General features: G+C 46.6%; 1 protein-coding gene across 3 annotated transcripts; it reads right to left on the reverse strand.

The window, feature by feature from the left end:
• Positions 1-261: 261 nt before the first annotated feature.
• LOC144094664 (uncharacterized) lies at positions 262-20,540 on the reverse strand. Of its 3 annotated transcripts, none has more exons than XM_077628595.1 (16): positions 20,507-20,540; positions 19,299-19,334; positions 15,183-15,201; positions 13,410-13,504; positions 12,092-12,112; positions 10,840-10,869; positions 10,334-10,369; positions 9,242-9,289; positions 8,113-8,445; positions 6,695-6,841; positions 5,824-6,083; positions 4,270-4,403; positions 3,526-3,637; positions 2,527-2,688; positions 1,872-1,994; positions 262-455 (listed from the first exon to the last, which is right to left on the reverse strand). In XM_077628595.1, exons 1-16 carry the CDS (start codon positions 20,511-20,513, stop codon positions 306-308), a joined length of 1,713 nt encoding a protein of 570 aa, XP_077484721.1. In that variant the 5' UTR covers positions 20,514-20,540; the 3' UTR covers positions 262-305. The 3 variants fall into 3 exon arrangements, with proteins under 3 accessions (XP_077484721.1, XP_077484716.1, XP_077484729.1); XM_077628590.1 differs by having other exon boundaries at positions 12,092-12,115; XM_077628603.1 differs by lacking the exons at positions 19,299-19,334; positions 20,507-20,540 and adding an exon at positions 17,326-17,331 and having other exon boundaries at positions 12,092-12,115.
• Positions 20,541-20,802: the final 262 nt, after the last annotated feature.

Here is a 20,802-nt window from a genome sequence, read left to right on the forward strand (position 1 = left end):
TTCTGATGTACTACTCCGCTAACAATGCTATGCCGAAAAGGGCACTAGTCTAACTCAAAAAGCCCATTTTTAAAAATGGGATAGAACCTCAGGTGACACACCCTGCATAGTGGTATAGAAGCAGTGTTTTGTGACCCAATACGTCTCCTGAATTCTCACCGCTGGCTCGCACCCCCTACGTCCTTCGCGATATTTTTGACCTCGGGGACGCGCGCATATCTGATTCTATAAAGACACGAGAGCAGCCTCCAGACGCAGCCGTTAGTTTTTATAGCTTCGCCACATCCTGATGTCACTGCTGTGGCTTAGACGAAGTTCCGCAGACACTTGGACATCATACGGAGCCTGGCAAAGCTGTTGCCGCATTCGCCGCGATAGTCCTCATGCTCCAAGTAGAAGGCGGCGAAGCCGACATCCAGGCCGTTGAGCTGGTACTCTCGCATCACGTCGTTCATCTGCAAAGCAAGACGCACAGAGGTGGGGCAATGTAGAGAACCGAGCAACCTGTGCACCGACACTCACGGACGTCGTCTTAACCAGCACACACATTTCCGTCGCACTAAGGCTTGTGCATTTTTACTGGCACCGTCCTTAACGAGTTTCAGCATAGATGCATTTACATATGACAAGTTTGCCAGAGAGTCGACAGCAGGTCGACTCAGTGCGCACCCTGCAACGTGACACCGTGCGTATTTGCACCTTCGGCCGACGGTATCTTTGCATTGGACGCCGTGAAACACGCCCGCTGAAATTCACTGCCAACAACACTGGAAGAACAAAAATTTACGAATATTCTTGCTTGTGCTAATATTCATACAACACAAGCAGCGGTGCGAAACAGCGAAGCGCTAGCGGCGGCGCTGCGGTACGGCGCTATGATTTATAGATTTATAACTATAGCTCTTAAAAGACGCAACATTCATCCCCACAATGGGGTCGCATCACAGTCAGAATATACAACTCTATCATCAAATTATACACATAACAAAAATTACCTTTTGTCGTTAATGACGAAAGAGAATGAACTAGCGCCGCGTCTGACTACATGAGAAGGCTGAGAGCTACTTATAGCCATGGCCTCTGAGATTGGGCATCAAGGTAGAGTCCGCAGTATCTGCCTGGGTCCTGCCGCTTTGTCCAATCTCGGAGGCCATGTATGCGCATTAAGAACGCCGCCACGCGAATGGATCGCGTCGTGGCGCTGAACCCTCCTTCTCGCGTCATTTCGCGTGCACAGATCGGGACAGCACCGCACGCGGCGTCGGTGTGGTCCCAGTTTTTGGAAACAGTCGTGAAAGATAAGCACGGCAGGCTTTATTCGAACTTCCAGTTAAATATTCGAAAAGTATTAGAAAACATCAGAGCCTATTCGATTAATTTGTATAATTTTGCACATGTAGGTACTATTTGATTCATCTGACGAGTCGAATAAAAGGACATTCGATTCGATATTCAGAATTTTTGAGTATTCGCACACCCCTAGAAATCAGCAATATAGAACCACTAGAACGATTTTTCGGCTCATATGAGCAATGGTTTGCGGATTTCATTTGCGGTGGTTGTTGGACCACGTTGAATAACCGCAATGACGCTCAGAGTTGCTGCAGCCCTCGACTGGGCTGAAATATCTAGACAAATTTGCTTTTGACGACGTGACCTCCATTCAAAGGCATAACTAAAGCGAGAAACTCATACCGCACATTAGTTTTTGTAACTATGCGCGCATTGTACACAGCAATGCGTGACCGGGCTTTACTCTGTTTATACACCGAAAGGTTAATGAAAAAATAGCATTAAGCCCCCTCCCCCCCTTCCTGTCGCAGCCCCGTAAATTGTCTCTATATGGCTATTAAATCGAGGTGAACACTTACCTTGAACTCGATCACATCTGCCGTCTCAAAGGTGTCCACCACAGCTTTCCGCTCGTTGAAGCGATACACGCCGATCTGAAGCTCGTCTTCTGCATCCTCGCCGAACCCGGTGGTGTTGCAGTACTGCGCGTTTTAAGTAGCCGACTTAGCGAACACTGCATGTCAAGTTTCCTCCAGTATGTTCACGGATGTGTGCACGCACTCAGATGATGAACTCATTAGTAGTAGGGAATGACTACCACAGCTGCACAGCTGTGAAACAGCTCAAAACAATGAAAACGTGCCGTGCACGCTTTTCACCACAGCAACGAAGACAGTGACTCGTGGAAAGACAAGTATACATGATCGTTCGGTGTTGCAGGTTTTGTTGTGCGCGAAAACTGTCGAGTTATACCACTTAAGGCGATACTCGCTTTTGTCTCGCCTACAGTAAAAATGCGATGCAATAATATTCGACGCTACGGATGTCGACATATTACAAAGGAAAGTTGACGCTTTATATATGCACGATATAAAAAAAGACTGGTAGTGTAAGGTTGCAGTTATGTTCTCGTCGATCGAGAAATGAAAGCACGCAAAAACCGAAATTGGCTGGTACACCATCCTCGTCTCTTGTGCGTGTAAGTGTTAGACGCAGTAAGCAAGAAATAAATACCTCCTTAAAAGGCAAAGATATCATGTTCTTGCAGGGTCTTCGTATCTCTTCGATATCAGGTCCTTTCATGGTGAACCGTAGAAGGCTCAAGCTTAATGACAGAACCAAATGGAAATCATCTTTGTACACAATCGGAGGCGTGAGCGTCCGTAGAGCGTCGTCCTGTTAACAAGGCAAAAGATGAGAATATAGTTGAAAAAACCTGAGCATGTGACATGAGTCACAAGTCAACACAAATATGAATAACTTTCTATGTCCATGTTGGGCAACTTTGATCTCCGAATTTTAGTTCGCGAAATCGATACCTTGCATGCCCCTGCTCCATTATAGCGGCTTTTCCAATCAATTTTAAGCAGCATGTCATTTCATTAACACTGCTCTAATAAGTACAGATGTAAGAAAGCCCTTGCCCTAAGCTTCGCAATCCTGATGATGTCGTTCACTGCGCTGAGTCTTACTGTCAGTGGTATCCAATTGCCCTAATCATCAGTGTTAATGCAACTAAGCCAGTAGGCATCTAAAGGACCATAAGGTTAATGGAGGGCAAAGTCAACCAGCATTTGTTTTGTTTTTGTTTTCTTGCTTTTTTTTCTAGAGACGCGTCTTAATGTAAAGCAATGTTCGAGTACGCTCTTATACTGGTTCTGAAGAGGAGGATGTACTTCAGAATAAATAGTCTTGTGCCAAGGCGGTCTTGTGGGTCACTTTTCGAGGGGATGGTTGGGGAGGTGGGTGGGAGGGGGCGCTCTCAATTGAACGGTGTTCCTTCGATATTTTTCGTGAAATACTGGGTTCAGCATGGCTTGCCTATGTCAGATTTCTCACTTGGAGGGGAAGGGGGAAGTTAGATACGGTCGCCCTCCCCGCCTCCCACATAGATCCGCTCCTGACTGCTGCCTCTGTGTTTTCAGTAACTGATACACGAGTTGATACACCGGCTGCGTTCATCTTGCACTGAAGCGAGTCTAGCTGCAGCAGTAATAAAATAAAGTAACTCACAAATGAGTCTTGGTCGTCCATTCCGGGGTAGTATCTGTTGGAAGGAAACACGCTGACACACGTCTTTGTGATCCTGGACACGTGAGTTTGGTAGATGAAGATGTCAACAAACCTGCAGCGAACCCAGAGGCGCAGAAGTGAGGCATTGCCTACAGAGGGTTCATTCAAATATCTTGCAACTATCAGCACTGCCTGTGTCAGCATGACTGAAGGACCAAACTCGTCAACGCGAGAGCGTTATGTGATCTCAGAGGTTGTGGAGAGTGTCGATTGCTTTTGGCTGACTTTTTTTTTAGAACAACATACGTCAGCGCCGACATTGCGGTACGCCCTGTGTACGGGCTTACGCATATGGTCGCACTCGGCGCGTACGTTCGGGTGCTTACTACTGGGGCAGAAGTTTGCAGATCAAGAACTATGCTTTTGAAGAAACCATGTTGCGCATAAAAAGACAACCACAGGAAAGGCAAAAGGAACAGAAAGAGCGCTCTTTCTGTTCCTTTTGCCTTTCCTGTGGTTGTCTTTTTATGCGCAACATGGTTTCTTCAAAAGCAATGTACCAACTTGCCCAACAAGAAGTTCTTCTAAACTACAAGAACTATGCATTGCAGCAACGGCTACAGCTCAGCTGTGAACGCGCAGGACTGCGTTTAAAAGAAGCGGCAATATATGGCTGTTTCAGTAACGCGTACAACAATGTGCGACGCTTCCCGTTATCACATTTGGCAACGTTCTGACACTTACTGCAGAACGTTCTTGACTCTGTCCCGAAAGGCGTCCCGGTTGGAATAGAACATACCAAGTACACGCATGCCAAAAAACAAAGTTGGCTTCAGCCCTGATGGAACGCGAAGCTTGTGAAGCAGTCCGTGGAAGTTCTGCACGAAAGTTGTGTAAGGACGTCGGCGGTCAGGTTTTCAATTTTAAAGCATTTACGAAGAATGCGAAAACATCTAGACAGTGCATAAGGGTCAGTAGATGCCGCGATAGTATAGAAAAAAGCGTCATGTCTAAGACAGTGAGTACCAAAATCGCGCACGTTGGTGCGTACCAAAAAAACTCGCAGCACGTACGGTTACCACTTTGTAACGCGTGGTTCAGCAACAGCTGATGAGGTATTTATATTTCACAATATACTGAGGTAGAAAATATGAGAGTGACATCATATCTGTATAGTACGTTATAGAGCGCTTTTTTTAGTTCCCACACAGACTCAATCTTCGAAGCGCTCCTCTTCAGTCCGCGGCGCAGCGCCGCCGCCATTGACTCTCTCCTCAGGCGGCGCGTTTCCCAACAGCCGCCGCAGCAGATGGACCTTGCTCCATTCCTTTGCTCTCGCCATACTCCCCTCCTTCCACGGTAACCCTGCTTCTCTTTCGACGGTAACCAACCTTCTAGTGTTTCCCATGACAACCGCTCACCGCTTATGCCGACTACTACTACTACACCGGCGCAAACCCAGGAACAGGCGCTAACAGCTGGCGCTGTATAAGGGGGGAGGTGCAACAGAGGAGCCACCTCAGCCTCTCTCTCGAAAAGTGGTACGAAAACACGGAAAAGAGGTGAAGAGGAGCCCCCTTCCTGCAGGACTGCCTTGGCGGCATCTGTGATCGAGTGGACGTTTCTAACCTAACTGTCTGGCTGCTTACTAAAAAAAAAAATTCTTTCTACGAGGAGCCCACTCTGGCTCAAGCACTCTGGCTCAAGAAGGAGAGCGGCCGCTCACGTTACTGATCCTTGCGTTTCTGGACACCTGCCTCCGCTGTCATCTGATGTTGCTTGTGGCAGCCCGTGAAGAGATTTATTAGAATCGCTCTGTGACTTCGAGTAACGCAAGAGCTCTCATTAATTTTTAACGTTCTAAGCTTCTGGTCCACAGTGGTGTTGTCAGCCTGGTCTTGGCAAGAAATTAAGAGAATTGATCGGTTCTTGTCGGTTTGAGAAGTGTTTTTTTTTCCTAACATTTTTGCCAACAGTGGCTGCATTGTGATGTACAGTGTCGTCCTGTACCGTACCATTGCCATTTTAGGAGTAAAACAACTGTCTCTGTAGCTAATTACTTGGAAAGACGAGAAAATTCGACGTCATTCGCGGGAACTGGTGGAAGAAGTAAAAATACGTGCTTTATCCAGGACCACTCCGCATGTTTACAGTAATGAGCCGCATGGGTCTAATGAGAGCATGCCCCCATTGACACAATTTACGTCGGGAGTCAAGACAGCGGCATAGTTTGCCCAGAAAGCGTCAGATCAGCGCCGCTGTATCTTCGTGCATCTCGTCGCATTAGCGGCGCCGCACCGTGTAGAAGTCTAGGTAGTCGTTTGCGGTGTCGATGAAGTCGGCCGCCGTGGTGTGGACGTCAGCGAGGCCGAAGCTGGAGATGCCGTGGGCGGCGAGCAGCTCGTGCACGTGCAGCGCGAACTGGTGCCGGTTCTCGCCCCAGACGCCGGTTTGCCCGGACATGGCCTCGGCTGCGTCCAGCGTGACGCCCCAGGCGCAGCTGCCCTCGCCGCCGACAGACAGGGAACCTCGAGCGTGCTCGAGAAACTTCTCGAATGCTGCACGGGCGGACATCGTCTATTTACGTCCAATTCAAGTCCCCCCCCCCCCCCAGGAAAAATGTACCTGTTATAAACAATGTGTCCAGTAGGTTATACATGTGAGCGCCTTTTCACGCGGAAAATATTTATTGATGTATATGAAAGACGCAGCGTTACCAATATTTAGCAGCTGCAGAAGGCGTTCCGACAATACTTGTCGGAATTCTGCTTAAAGCCTCTACCTCCAGGCTGAAATTAAACTATTATCTCTATTCATATAACGTTTGAGCTCAAAGCAAAAAAAAAGCACCCTCCTATTTTCATTTATTTTAAGCCTTCGCGCTGTTTCACCGTCCTCTTTACTGCAAACCTAAAATTAGCTGTGGTTATTTACTTCATTCAAACCTTATCGAAGCAGCGTTATAGCTGGTGATGCAAAGCAATTCATGGGACCTTGGAAATTAATTTCGGACGATGACTTTCGCTTATGGCACAAATGTCTTGTCAATCAAATGAATGAACAGCTTACGGGCCTCTCGCAACACTACGCAGAATACGGAAAACAGAGAAGGCAGGTACTGGGAGGAAAAGGATTTGAAAATTTGCATCGTAGCCTGGTAACAACTCACTTTTCGGGTAAACGAAGCGAAGTCGACCTTTGGCATAACCGGCGAACGCGTAGATGACGTACTGGCAAATTCCTGACGGCGGCAGGGCGTCCATGCTTGTTGGAGTGTTGCCAGAGATGAAGCATACCAGGATTCGGGCCGTGAAACCTTGATGCAACACAACAAAGGTGAGAATTTAACACGTCTCCTGTCGGTCGCAGCAACTTCCACAAAAACTAACGCCGTCGGTCTTTTGTAAAACGCGACCTCATTTGCTCGAGTTCATTAGCACGACTATCGCAACCTGTTGCGGTAACTGCTGCGATAGAATGTCACTCTCGGTATTTCTATCACTACTTTGCTCTGGTGGGGTACCCTTATTAGCTTTGCATTACTTACTTTTCTATTTATCACGCTTTCAATACACCTCTGCATAGAGGGGATGGGCAAGACAGAAAAAAAAAAACGTGGTGAAAACAATATACTAAACACGCAACTGCAACATACAAACGCAAGAAATACAAAATAGAACGAGGCAGAAAACTAACATTTAACTCACCGTAGACAAAGAGTAAAAGAAAGAAAAACAGCAATTAACCACAGCTGAGGCACAATTCCTCATCGGTGTGCGGAATTGATCAGGGCTAGTTTTATCAGCAAGCGAGGCAGGCAGGTGGTTGCAGTCACGGCACGTTTTGTGACGACAGGAATGAGTATATATTGTGTATTTTGGCGATGAACACAACTGAATAATGGTCATTTAACACACCTTCATATAAAACAAGCTGGTAGAATTGAGCGCGATTTGAAAACGCAACTGCGGGATAAATGTAGAAAACACACGGGCAAGAAACTTTTTTTCGAGTGAAGAACTTAAGGGTGGGATTTCGTGGCAGTTGCAATACACGTCCGCCGATAGACGGGAAGGATGAAAATTTCGTTGGAGGCACTTAGATATCTCTTAACTGAGGGAAGGCGAAATCCGTTTCTCACTCATTGCGCTGATTTGCATTTGCCGCGCTTGAATTCATTTCACGACAGAGAAGAGTAGCTGGCGTGAGCGTGGCAGAGAGATCACGTGAGCTTGTGATGTGACGTAATCTTAAGATCACGTGGCGTAGGTCACGTGACCTAAAATGTAACGTACGGACGCGAGTATGAGCCATTAAAGGCTATCGCCTTAATACGAAGTTGTGCTGTTCATCTCAAGTAGAATCAGCATGTGCAGTTGGAGGCGGGTGCCGCATACAGCAAGCGGACAACAAGTTGAAGTGCTCTGTGCTAGAGTGCCTTCATGCACTCTGTCTCCTCGCAGCGATCTCAACGATGCCTGCCGAAACGACCACAATGACCTTACGCATTTGGTTTCACACTGCGGGGCAAAACGCGAATACGAAGCTGACGGGATGCAAAGCGGGTGGCATGCAGAAAGCGCTCACCACTCTTCGTGCTGGGCTTCGTGGATTTCTTGAAAACCGTCGCAGGAGTTCGGAGTTCGAGGCTGCGGTTGATGGGAGCCCGCTGGTCGTGCGGCTTGTGCTCAAGAGCGGCCTGTTTCTTCCCGACGGCACGGCGCGGGTCCCCGGTGGACGTGACGTGCACCGAGTGCTCGACACGCTCCTCGAGCTCGAGTAGCATGTCCTTCTCATCCAGCAGGGGCAGCGGCAGGGGGGGTGTGCTGTTCGACTTCCCCAGCGTGTGCGAAGGTACTCCCTCGTCCGCATCATCGGCGAACAGATCGCCATTGCTGTCTTCTAGGCCATGGCCCCCGACTGGGTCATTAATGAGGGGCGAGAAATACCTCGTGTGGTTAACTTGAAATTCGAACTCAAGATAATAAAATTACTTTGTTAGGAACTTCTGTTTACTAACAGTAATTTTAGCTGTGTAAGCTGGTGGCGAATTTCCAAGTGGCGATTTCTGTCGGGTGGTGCATGTCTGAAACCTCATAGAAGCGACGCACAGGCACCAGTGCTCGACTCTTTAGAGTCAATATAGGCCCATGCGACTTTTGGTGTTTGCGTGGAGCACAGCGGTGGTTGGTGCGTGCACTAGGCGTAGTTTGTAAATGAGCGGTCAGGCCGACACTATGTAACTTGTGTATTTAGCCTTCGACTACGCGGGGATTAAGCTCCCCCCCCCCCCCCCCCCCCCCCCGGTTGGCTCCGCCCGCCTTACTTGCCAGTCGTCATATGCTGTGGCCAACGCACAACAAAAGTCAGGTCTTGGAAACTGCTGCTTTTCTGTTCCCATTGCTTTTTAAAAATGTCGTATGTAGTTTGCTCTCGTCATACTCGTTGAAGGAGTATGCCGCAGTTGTTTTGCTGAGATTACGCGTGACGTTGTATTCGTATGGTATACAGGTTTGAAGGCGCGTTTAACTGTGATCAAATCCATGGTTTGACTTCCTTACAAGATAACCATGATGTACATCAGCGATGAAACCACGTTTCGCAGACGAGAAGTGAAGACATCTCTCTGAGTTGGTTTATTTATCCAAATTTTCAGTATTTTAACCAGTACAATTTGGTCGAGTTGTTAGCTTAAAAGCATGCTGTTTTCACTTACTTGGTACAAGGGCTTTTGACTTCACAGGTGGGGGAAGCGTGTACACGACTGAGAACAGCAATGAATAAAATCTACTGTAAGCGCACGCAAACTTGGTAAAATTCGATCGTTGCAAAGCGCTGCAGATGAAAAGCGAATACGTCGCTGCGGTCTCATCTTGGCTTTATTCTGAGATCGCACGCATCGAGGACTTAGTTACGTACAGAATTTTGTGATATAATCGGCTACTCTCTCTTAACGCTCTCGCCCTATTTCGATGCCATTTCGAGCGCGCCAGACATGTAGAATACTTTTAGGCAGGGCTGCAGTTGCTTCAGACTGTATGGAAACACGTACATATATCCCCGAAAAAATTCTAGAAGCACGCTCATTTCCCTGTTTATCATAACTTGCGAAAAACAAGGCCCAATCGCACGAAATACGTGCAGTGTTAATGCATGTTGAGCTGAGCTTATGAGTGGACGAGTTAGCAAAGATGCTTCTCCTTGTTTGGACAGGTTACTGAATCACACTGGTGAACCAGCGCCGGCGCATGGATCAGACAGTGGCAGTTTCTATCTGTTATAGCTGTGTCAATTCGGCCCTGAACAGACGTGAGTCGATGCAGCTTCCACAGCACTAGTGTTTTGGTGGAGCAAAGTGCATGTGCTCATAACAGGACTAATTACACGTATTGCTATAGAAGTGTAGAGAAAGACATGTGCAGATTGAGTATGCGCAGTGGTCCCAGGATCACTATTGCTCATGGCGTATGATTCGTATGAATCCTGCCTAAAACGTGACCATTTATAGTGCGCTGCTCGTCAGTCTGTGCTGTATAACCAGCAGTGCAGGGCCACACATACAGTGGGTATGATTTATATCATCATAATGATAGTGTCTTGAAGAAGTGCCTGCGATTTGGGGATAATGCATCAATGACCGGTGGGCCATCGATAAAAGAAATAATAATAAAAGGTTATGCTACAGGGTTCCGTCTTATCCAGCCATGCTAGTTTTTGCTATGGCACTTCCCTGGAGCGCGTATGTGTTGCTTTTTGTTTTTGTTTTTTTCGGTAAACAAAAAAGGGCAGATGGAGATGATGTGCTTACCCGGAGGTTCCGTTCGATGCTTACTAGAAGCAAACGCTGAAAGGAAGGAAAAAAAAAGCTCGCTCTTAAACTGTGCGTGTACTACAGTATTCCCATTTCCATCTTTCTTTTACAATGTTTTTATTCTTCTACATGATGAACACTGCATAAGTTTTGGATAAAAATTCAAGCACAGTACGTCTTTTAAAGCTGCAACAGAAAAGCATATGTTTTGTACTGGCTACAAATACTCATCAGTTACTGGTTGTTTAGTTCTTGCCTTGGAAAAATTATTTTGCACTTCCGACTCTCGAGCCCACCATTGTTTAGCTACGCGTTTCAGTTGTGATCTACATTTTCGTCCAAAGAAAATGGATGGGATTGATAAGCATGCATAATCGCCTTACTCAGTTAATTTTGTGATCGAAAAGTGCTGCCAGCAATTTCAGTGTCACAATAAAGCATCCTGTTTGTACGCAGGCATTCCTGTAGTTTGTGGAGATGTATAGAATAAAGTATTTCCTTACCTATGATGTGGTCCGCGGTAGCTTCCTGCGCTGTGAGCGCGCAGAGGAGAGCACAAGCTTATAAAGAAATGCACAGGCAATCATACGGCGTGATGCGGCGCATCTGCGTTAGCAGTATTGGTTGTACATTTCGCTTTTACATTGATCGCCTTCCTAATCCGCCTTTGAATTTTATTCACGGTCGCTTTTTCCTTTTCCGGGCTGCCTGAGTTTCTGTTGGGCAAAGGGCAGAGGTCAGGGGTGCATTTTTACCGATGGGTGCCCCTAAGTGCACGTACCGGACAGTGCTCCGGAGAAGTCGCCATCTGGGCCCAGAAGGTGCACTGCTCCGTTCTGATCCGCTGAGGGGCGCTGGGAAGCGGAGTGTGTGCTAAATCTCTAGAAACAGTTGAAGGTTCTATGCTAGAATGTGGCAGGCCCCACGGTTTAGAGATAACATACATCATGTGAATCTGCGGTAGATGTTAGCAGAAAGCTATTGCAGGATTGGTGGCTCGAAAGCAGGCCGGTGACGTGTGGTCATAAGTTCGGGATTAAAAATTGTATTTAAATAAAAATGGTGAAGTTATAGGTAATACCGTTAAGTTTGAAAGATTGCTTCAAGAAATATAAAGAAAAAAAAAAGCCGGGCTTGAGTGGCAACTGCCACCATCCCGTTTCAAAGGGGACGCTCTTATCTTCCATCCATCCATCCCCCATTCACACAGACACAGAGACCAGGGATTTTACGTCTAAAGAAGACTATACTGTTAACGCAGTAAACTAAATGCTTATATCTAATGGCTGAGTCGCCATTGAACACAGCTGCTTATTGCAAGCGAGTATTGAAGAAAGAAGCTCCCGCACTGTTGTGGGAATAGGGTGTTGACTTGCGTCCTTTGGAGGCGTTTGTAAGCAGGACACTTGCTCTCGTCGCTTTCGACCGGTATGAATTCCAGAGGCTACGTTCTCAGCCAGTAAGGCATTACTGACGAAAGACAAACACAATGCAGTTCCCTTTGAGCCTATACTTGCGCTACAGATTCTGATATCACACTCCATATAAAACACACCATCTTGACCGAGCTTTCTCGGACATGACCATAGGCTCCCTTGTGTAATTGACCGTAATTGACCGCTCTGATGCGTGATTCAAGGCATCGCACGGCATTTCGTAATTATGCACAACTGCTCATAGTGTTCAGTGTTAAATCTTCGAACTGTCCAATTTGCTGCCATGCATTATACTGATCTCTTGCGATGGTGCACTTACACACTAGCGGTTCTCCACTCTCTGCTGAAATAAATGAGAGGATAATTAATGTTCAGCACGTGGGTTGGCATTTAAATAAGCCCGTGGTAAACCTTTCGTACGACGTTGGTAAACGAATGAACACATTCGAATGGTCGCGCTGTGGTTGCCGCGTAAAATATCTACAGGAGTAATACACAAGATGGCAGCACTGCGCAGTCTATTGCGCGAGCAAAAGGCACCGCGAAGTAGTGGGTGGCTCGTCAGTATTTTTGCGTTTTGAATCTTGAATTGACAAGAGTTAGAAATATTGCCTGAGGCTTCTTCAGATCAACTGTCCTACAACAAGACCAAAACAATTAGGCAAAACCCTGCGAGATTGCACAATTTTTCGCGTGAACTCCCGTGGTGGGGCGGTTTTGTGATTGATAAGCCAATGTCAACGAAGCGAGAGCCCCTGCTTGTGAATGAAACGAGGAACTAGCGCTAGAGCTTCTCAAAGAAAACATTAGAACGAGGTGAGAAAAGATTTAACAAGCTTTCATGATGGTCAGCGTCCTCAGCAATCTGAAGTTTAAGAAATATTACAGAAAACGGAAAGTTGGGCGCACAGCTGGAACCGTCCGGCTCTGAAAAAGAAACATGAGCACCTGTGCATTGCCTTGTTCCTCAAAGGCAAATTTCAAGCCACGGCCATTTTTTGGGTCGCACTCTCGCTCTTGACGGATATAGGTTACGGAATTCAAGCTGAAGGCAGCTAGCACGCCACTTTCCCTGATTACCAGACACCCAAGGACACTGAGCAAAAGCAGCGCATGAGAAAAAATGTCTGGGATTCAACGTGGCTTGAACGTAGTTATACGACCGAGAGCTCTGTTAAGCGTGGTCTCCACTTCCTGAGATCAAATATCAAGGTCAAGAGTCAAGCTCAGAGGTCAAGGTCAGGTACCCGATGGTCATAGCTTTATTATAACGTGGTCCTACTACCATTGCTTGGGCCATATCACCACGCAGTTAAATTCGGCTCCACCTTGTGAGGCATTAAAGGTCATTGTCTCAACCACTTTGAAATCGGAAGTTGTACACCGAGGAGCACAGCTCTCGCTCGAAAATAAGTATGTCTTGCAATCACACTGTTATGTTTCTACAGCTTTATGTGGCAAGAATTGCGAAAGCATAGACAATGAGTGCAAGTTCTTTCTTAAATAATACAGTAGTTACTGCCGCGAACAGAGAATTCCACGGTCCTGTACTCAACGCGTACAGATCCCCATGCACTGTTTTATTGCCGTGGTGCAGGCGGGCACAACACCCAGAAAACACCCGTTACGATGCGTACCGTAGATGGGCAAAAAATGAACCGTGGCGACGATGGATGCAAGGAGGAGTAGCGAGAGGACAGCACTGAAGAACACGTTTCTCTTGTACTTGGGGCTGGAAAGGATAGGGTGGGACGGGCGTAAAACACACGAGTGTAAAAGGCCAGAAAAAGAAACAAACAAAAATAACAAAGAAGCTGCCTGCGGCGCGCAGGATTTCGTGAATTATTGCGTTTCTTTTTTCTTTTTTTTTGAAGGAGGCAAAAATAAAGCAAAGCGAATCAATCTACGGTGCAATTTACTGGCTTCAGTTTAGTACAACAGCGTTAATTTAAAACCTAGCGCTGCGGAAGCAAATGCATTGGGCGATATTTCGAAGACATGTACACGCGTCGGGCAGCACGACCGTAGCAATGTGAAGCCGTTTCTTAATAAGATGCATTTCTCGCTGTTCTCGAATGACCATGGATCGGAACATGTAGCTTGATTCTGCTCTTGCGCCTATCTGAAAACGATGTTTTAAAATAAAAAAAAATGGGCTAAGAGTGCTGTGTTAGGGTTCTGGCGCAGACCGGAGATGAAGCTTCACTGAAACAAAAGAAGCTCGTGATGTATACTAGATTGAAAAATAGAGTCATACAATTCCTAGATGTACTTTTTGTCTCCATAGCCGCAATGCAAAGCGGACAAATTTTTAAGCTCAGCGGGGACAAAAAAGCTCGTTTTGTCTGAGCAGTACATCTCTGTGATCATAATAAAGTTACACACCTTCTTCGCGATGGCGGGTTGCAATCGGTATCAATTGGTGCAAAATTTATTTTTATTGTCCGTTTACTACTCCACACGACGCTGACCGAAATCACGCACTTATCGGTAAAAAAGGGCTAAAAAGAACATATTGCGCACGAGGTGAAATGTGCGATTAGCTACTGCCGTTTCTGCATTTTGACACGTGAGAAGCAAAATGGTTGTGCTCAGAGATATATACGCTTGAGAGAAGGACAGCACGACAGAAGTTGTAGAGTTCTATGGGTTCGACGTACCTCCTCAATGTCTACACTATCACTGAGACTCTGTATAAGGCGCGGCAGTATATTAGCAGAGACGAGTGCGAGAAAAACAATGGTCCATAATTGGAACTATTTCACAGCTCTCTAGAACGTGGTAGCCCACACCCAGCAGGTATTATGTCTGTAGTCGCCGCGCCTTTTTGAGGTCTCATGAAAGCCGCACGCTTGCGCACCGCTGTGATTGCGGTCGAAAGAGACCGTACACGACTTGCCCTTCGGGTGTCCCCACGCTCCTGGCAGAAAAGTAGCGTACTTTTTTAGCGCTGTCGTTTGCATAATATTCAGAGAAACTATACCAGGAGAACTCGATCAGGCTGTTCAAGAACACCGACACGAGCATTCCATCACCTGATCGCCGTTTTTCTCTTCGCTGTTCACTGTCCTGTGCCGGACTTCAGCCAATCACAGATTTCTTCAATCAGGCACAGACAAATTGGCGCGAGTTTCTGAGCTCTGAGCCTCTAATGCTATGGCACTGCATGGCCGGGTCACTGCGCGGTGGGCATGTGAAAATTTTTGGCCTTGAACCTCTGTGCTGTTAAAGTTGCTGCCGCCGGTGTACACACGCGAGTTCGCAACTGTATTTATGGCTCGCTGGCACATTGGTTGTGGACGGGCCCTTTACACAACTTGTAATAGCACGTGACAAAAGCATTGCTTTTAAAACCGCGCGAGAAGCTAATGTGCAGCAGTCCTGAGTGTGCAGGAGGGAGGTATACTTACTCCGGTTCGTTGTGGTCAGCTATACAAAAAAGAAAAGGAGCGCAGAGGGTTGTCGTTAGTAACGCCTAATTTGCCCAACTGAATTATTATTTTCGGTAAGTATATGAGCTCTCTTATTCCTTATCGATTATTCTGAAAGTTCTGTGCCTGAGTCTGGACAGCACAAACCAGCCAAAATCGAGGGAGATCTCGGTTCTGAAGAATTCCTTGTTTTTGACTTTTATGCACTGTATTTTAATCAACACGGGAAGAAAGTATAAATTTAATACAGTCGAGCCCGGATACGTCGAACCAAGACATTTCAAATTATTGGCAATATTGAACACACAGCTTATCCCCTTGAAAATCCTGTGTAAAAGTATTGGGAAATGGCGCAGTATATCGAATTGCAATTTCGCCGGTCGCTCATGTATCGAACTGCGCTCCGCGTCCCTACAAGCGGAGCTTCTCCTAACGACCCTCTTCGATCACTTTCCGCGCGCAGAGATGGGTCGGCTGCGCGGCCTTGGGCAGCTGTATTCTGGCAGATCTCTCAAACCGCGTGACGAGGTGAACGTCTTGCGATCTTGAGGGTGGCCTTCGGTCTCTTGTATGCATTTTCCACGTCACATCGCTGCCGTGCGGAGAAGCCAAACTAACGAACGAATAAGCACGCCTTTTCGTGGCGTGCTTCGCTGCCGAAGGCGTTCAGAAACCTATCCAGTGTTCCTTCTCCTCAGCCCATTGGCACTGCTCGTCAGGCGCATGCAGAGACCAAGTTCCGGCACTAGGGCGTAGTGTCACCTTTAAGCCTGTTCACAGAGGCAGTTGTACGTTGTCTAAATTCTGAAACAAAGTCAAACTCCATCGCACCTTATTTTAATGAGGGTTAATTCTATTTATAGTATACTGGTAACAGGATTAGAAATCTGTTACATGCAGTTGCTAGTTCCAAAGCACCGTCCGCAGCAGCTTCGATGCGAAGCAGTCTAGACCTAGCAACACCTATAGCGAGCGGTGCACCACCGGCACGCCGGCGGGCGGTACGTCTCTGAAAGAAGCGCGTCACTGGCGTGGGTGCAAATATATTCTCTCTTCTATAGGCCACAAATAAGCTTATATATTACCATGTTTTATATATCGAATTACTGTTACATCAACATATTTCGCGATCGCGATCCCCTTCGAGTTCGCTATATCCATGTTCGACTGTATTACATTCACGATGTTCAACACGCCACTTCTGTGAACCACTTAAAAACTAGCGTACTCTCATAACATGCGACTGAAGCACAGTTGTTAACTGAACAAGTTTACTTTATCCATCAATGCGCACCCATCCAATTCTTGAACAGGACCGCGCGAGCGTCGAACAAACGGCTCTAGAGCGGCCTATGACAAAGCGAGACGGCGAAGCGGCCGAGGATACGCGCATACTTGCGAAGTGCCTGCCGTATGCAGCCTGCACGTGTTACCGCTCTGCTTTGCTACTGAGCACTGTAGGATCATTTTTCTAGACGCTTGGGTGGTGCTGCTAAACGTGTCTGGATGTAGGCTGAAATTCGTGAATACGGCGTGCAATATGAAATCCAGCACTCATATCCATGTTTACAATTCGAAACTTGTGGCAACATCAAGAATATTCTATTTTAACCAAGGTTATCTAGTCACTTTAGCGTTAATTACAGGAGTAATGCGCAACTGACTGATGATAGTTATTGCAACTACGGGTACTAAGAGTAGTGAAGAAGTTTGTTATGGGAACTAAATTTAATAATTGGCCCTTAATTAGCTGCGCGGTTTTCAGACAGCTGCTGATGTTGCATAGTCGGAGGCAGTCATCGCAGATGTCTAGAGGTTGCGGAACAAACACGTCTCTTCAGTTATGCTGCAAAGTGGTCAGTTCACCATACGCCGCAAGTTCCCGGCCCAGTTGTAGAAACGGGTCGGCTAACCGTTGTTACTACTGTTTCTTTACTTTTAGTCGGTCGGTGCGTTAGCCGCTGTCAGATCTGATGCGCTGTAGTCTTACATGCCAAACCATCGTTATGCGTCACGCCAGATTCAGCACATGCGATTCGCCTGGTCACGTGAACAAGAAGATCAAGTGCAACAAGCACTGCAGACGGGCTTCTGGAGGCACAGAAACGCCTGAATTACTTACAAGTTACCACCTCTTCACGATGGCAAAAAGTACAGTAAAGAGGACATTAGACACACAGGAAGGCCTTCATAACGTGAACCGCAATATACAAGGTAACACCAAAAAGAACAGGAGAATAAAGCAGAAAAGAATGAAGGGATGCCACGCCTGCGCAAATTTAGCTAAATATAGAGGGAAAAGTTCACTAACATGGGTTTTCTGTAACTTATTACAAAGATAGGAAATATCTTTGGTAAAGACACGGGGAGTGAACGAGTGCTTACACTAATGGTCCTTTGCGACAGCTGTCGAACGCTTCATCATCTCTTGAGATAGTGCCGTTTTCCGACGACACATGTCAAATCCGAGATAGACACGCTCCCACACGTACTTCAAATGGCAGCCAAATTGCGGCCCTTTTCCAAATTGAAGGCTTTCAACGGGCTTGATGAGACGGCCGTTGACTTCGAGATTGTCTCAAACAGCAGTCATGGAACACTGAAATTTCGCGAAGAGCGCCGTGGTCTTACACGGGACAAACCGTTTGGCGCGTTTTGTTGCAGGCGTAGGGGTGGGGGGGGTAGGTTATTGCAAAGTCTGGTGTGACTTACGTTTTTGCGGTCAGTTGGCCTCACCTCAAGGATTTAGTTAGCCAGTACAGCTTTTACTTTAATAGAAGCTTGGAATAAAATAGATGAGTTTATCCTAAGCATTTAGCGCCAGTCTAGGACAGCAATTTTGGGTCTCTTATAGCTTTGGGTTGGACTTTTCAGTTTTCAGTTGATGAAAAAATTCGGCGGATTTTTTTATAGTTATTTCAGAACGCAATTTTCGGTTGTTTTTTTTTCGGCGAATATTAATTGTGATACAAAAATTACTGTTCTTTTTCGGTGACATTTGTTCCACCATGCACTTTGCGTTCAAAATTCACATGTAGTTAGCCTTTGCTTGTCTTTCAGCAAGACCAGTCTATGTACTAGTAATTAACGTATTAAAGATCGTGTTTGGAGCAGTGGCTGCAACATGATATACTATCGCCGTAAAAAAAAATGAAAGTGGGGAAGTTAAGTGATCGGGCCATAAGACACAAACGCAAATAGTAGCTTATGTGTAAAAACTGAGTTGCGGAAAAACCCAGTTAAACATTTGAAACAGAAACAAGCGGCACAACACGCGAGAAACAGTACATGCACTTGCCTCGCTTAGGCAAACAGAATCCAGCCTTTTTGTCTAGTCGCCTTTATACCAGATTGAATTTATCCGGTTACGACAAACGCAAGTGGATTTGTTGCTTGCGTTACAGGGCTCCCTCTTTTACTCCCTAAATGAACTAAGAAAGCAGCAAAAGTTACACAAGAACAAAGTTCCGGTTTTAAAAGGAAAACAAAAAATGACTGCTGCACAAATCCAGAAGGAGCCGAAGGGCCTTTGATGACGTAGTCCGCATGTGACGGCAGTAATGGAAGTACTGCTGAACCGTTGCGGGAGCCAGAACATGACACTTTTTCGGGACGCTTGTGCATGGCTTTGAGATAAAGGTGATTTGTTACGGTTACACACGTCAGTATTCTTACATGCCGTCCGGTAACTCCTTAGCCAGCTAAAGGCTCTGATAAGGTGGTGACAGCCTGTGAGCACAATGAGCTACACTGGTCGACGAAGTATGGCGAGGTGGTGGAGCCTCCCATTCTGAACCCAACCCAAATCCAACGATCCGGTCGTCTCACTGCACTCTTGGCTTCTGCATTTATTTAATTCTCTCTTGTGACACATGTAATTCATAGCAAATAGCCAGCAAGCTGTGGCGTGCTTTTCAAAGAAATTGAGCTTTATCGGTTAGAACCGAATTAAAAAAAAAATGAATTCGGCGTATTCCTCTCGCATTTTTTTTTAAACCGAAAACTGCAACCACTACTTATAGGATATAGTGTATTCTTATGCAACGCGCTATGACAGCTTTATAAGAGAGACCATAAGGCATGTGTTACGCTTACGTGACATGGCGTCTTCAACAGAGATGCTCAGTATACCTGCAAAACATTGATATAAAAAACCTAAACGTTCCTAAATGGCACCTTCACAAGTATTTGCGCAGTAGAGTCGAAAACTCCCAGCGTCCGATCCAATCGCAGAAAACCTCCAAACAAAATGTTGCTATAATGCTGATTGTAGCTGCAATCACGCGCCCTCTCAGGCTCGCATGCAGCCGCGCGTCGCAGTGAGCGCATTGTTATTTAGCCAGCTTGGCACATCCCAACTTGGTGGTGGTGGCGATGATGATGATGATGATGATGATGATGATGATGAAGCGGACAGTTTTACTGGGTGCTGTTTGCCAGTTGCCGCAGAGCAATACTCTGCCCGTGACCGTCCGGGGGAAGATTTTCACAACTTCCAATAGGGTCCAACCAAAATTCAGTTGGTTGAAAGCCTTCAGTAAATTACACCAGCTTCTGTAATAATCTTTTCCGCAGTCTTCGCCGCCTTTTGCGAGCATTGTCGCATAGGCGGACTGTATGAATCGTGGCAAACACGACGGAAACATGCTGTCGGCCGCCGCGGTGGCTAAGTGGTTATGGTGCTCGGCTGCTGGCCCGAGAGACGCGGGTTCGATTCCGGCTGCGGCGGTCGAATTTCGATGGAGGCGAAATTCTAGAGGCGCGTGTACTGTGCGATATCAGTGCACGTTAAAGAACCCCAGGTGGTCGAAATTTCCGGAGCCATTCACTACGGCGTCCCTCATAGCCTGAGTCGCTTTGGAACGTTAAACCCCATAAAACAAACGAACAGACATGCTCTCCCAGCATATTCAAATTCTTACATCCATTTTCAGCAGATGCCGGGACGAGCGTCTTACATGTTCGTTCAAATGTTATTTAGCGCCATCCTGAAACGCTTCAACTGAAGAAGCAGAGTGAGAAGGAGATCGCTAGTCCACAATAGAAAAGAAATAGGACTAAAATAACAGAAAGCGGGACCTTCAGGGGTTATTTCCGCAGACTGTGCACCCGATGTCGCGAAGTCCAGCACAGTGGTGGCCTCGGTGCCCGCCATGGGAAGGCACGTAACGCTAGTATCGGCATGTTTACGCGCCGCAGTGGCAACTCCGCTTCGCGGCTTAAGCCCACAGAGGACACCTCGATATCCCCACCGGAAGAAACTCGCCGCAGCCTGCTGAAGAACTGAGAGCAGAGAATCTTACCTTCCATGATGATTCGTGTCTGCGAGTAAGAATGTTCTTCTTCGCTCTCTAGTTGAAAGCACGAGCGCGAACGAGCGATATGCACATGCACAGAAAAGGAAAAACAAGGAACAAGTGTATGAAAATTAAGCCAATTAAAAAAAACAGGCGTTTCTTTTTTCGTAATTAATTTTTTGCCGCGGCGTTGATAAGCGCCAATTTTTGGGCAACGTACATGTAGCTCGGTCGGAAGCAACTGTATCTTTTACGCAGTTGAATGCAGAGCACGAGGACACAGGCAGTACCGGCCGGCTTTT

Source organism: Amblyomma americanum, chromosome 1, assembly GCF_052857255.1.
Source record: "Amblyomma americanum isolate KBUSLIRL-KWMA chromosome 1, ASM5285725v1, whole genome shotgun sequence".
NCBI classification, from domain to species: domain Eukaryota; kingdom Metazoa; phylum Arthropoda; class Arachnida; order Ixodida; family Ixodidae; genus Amblyomma; species Amblyomma americanum.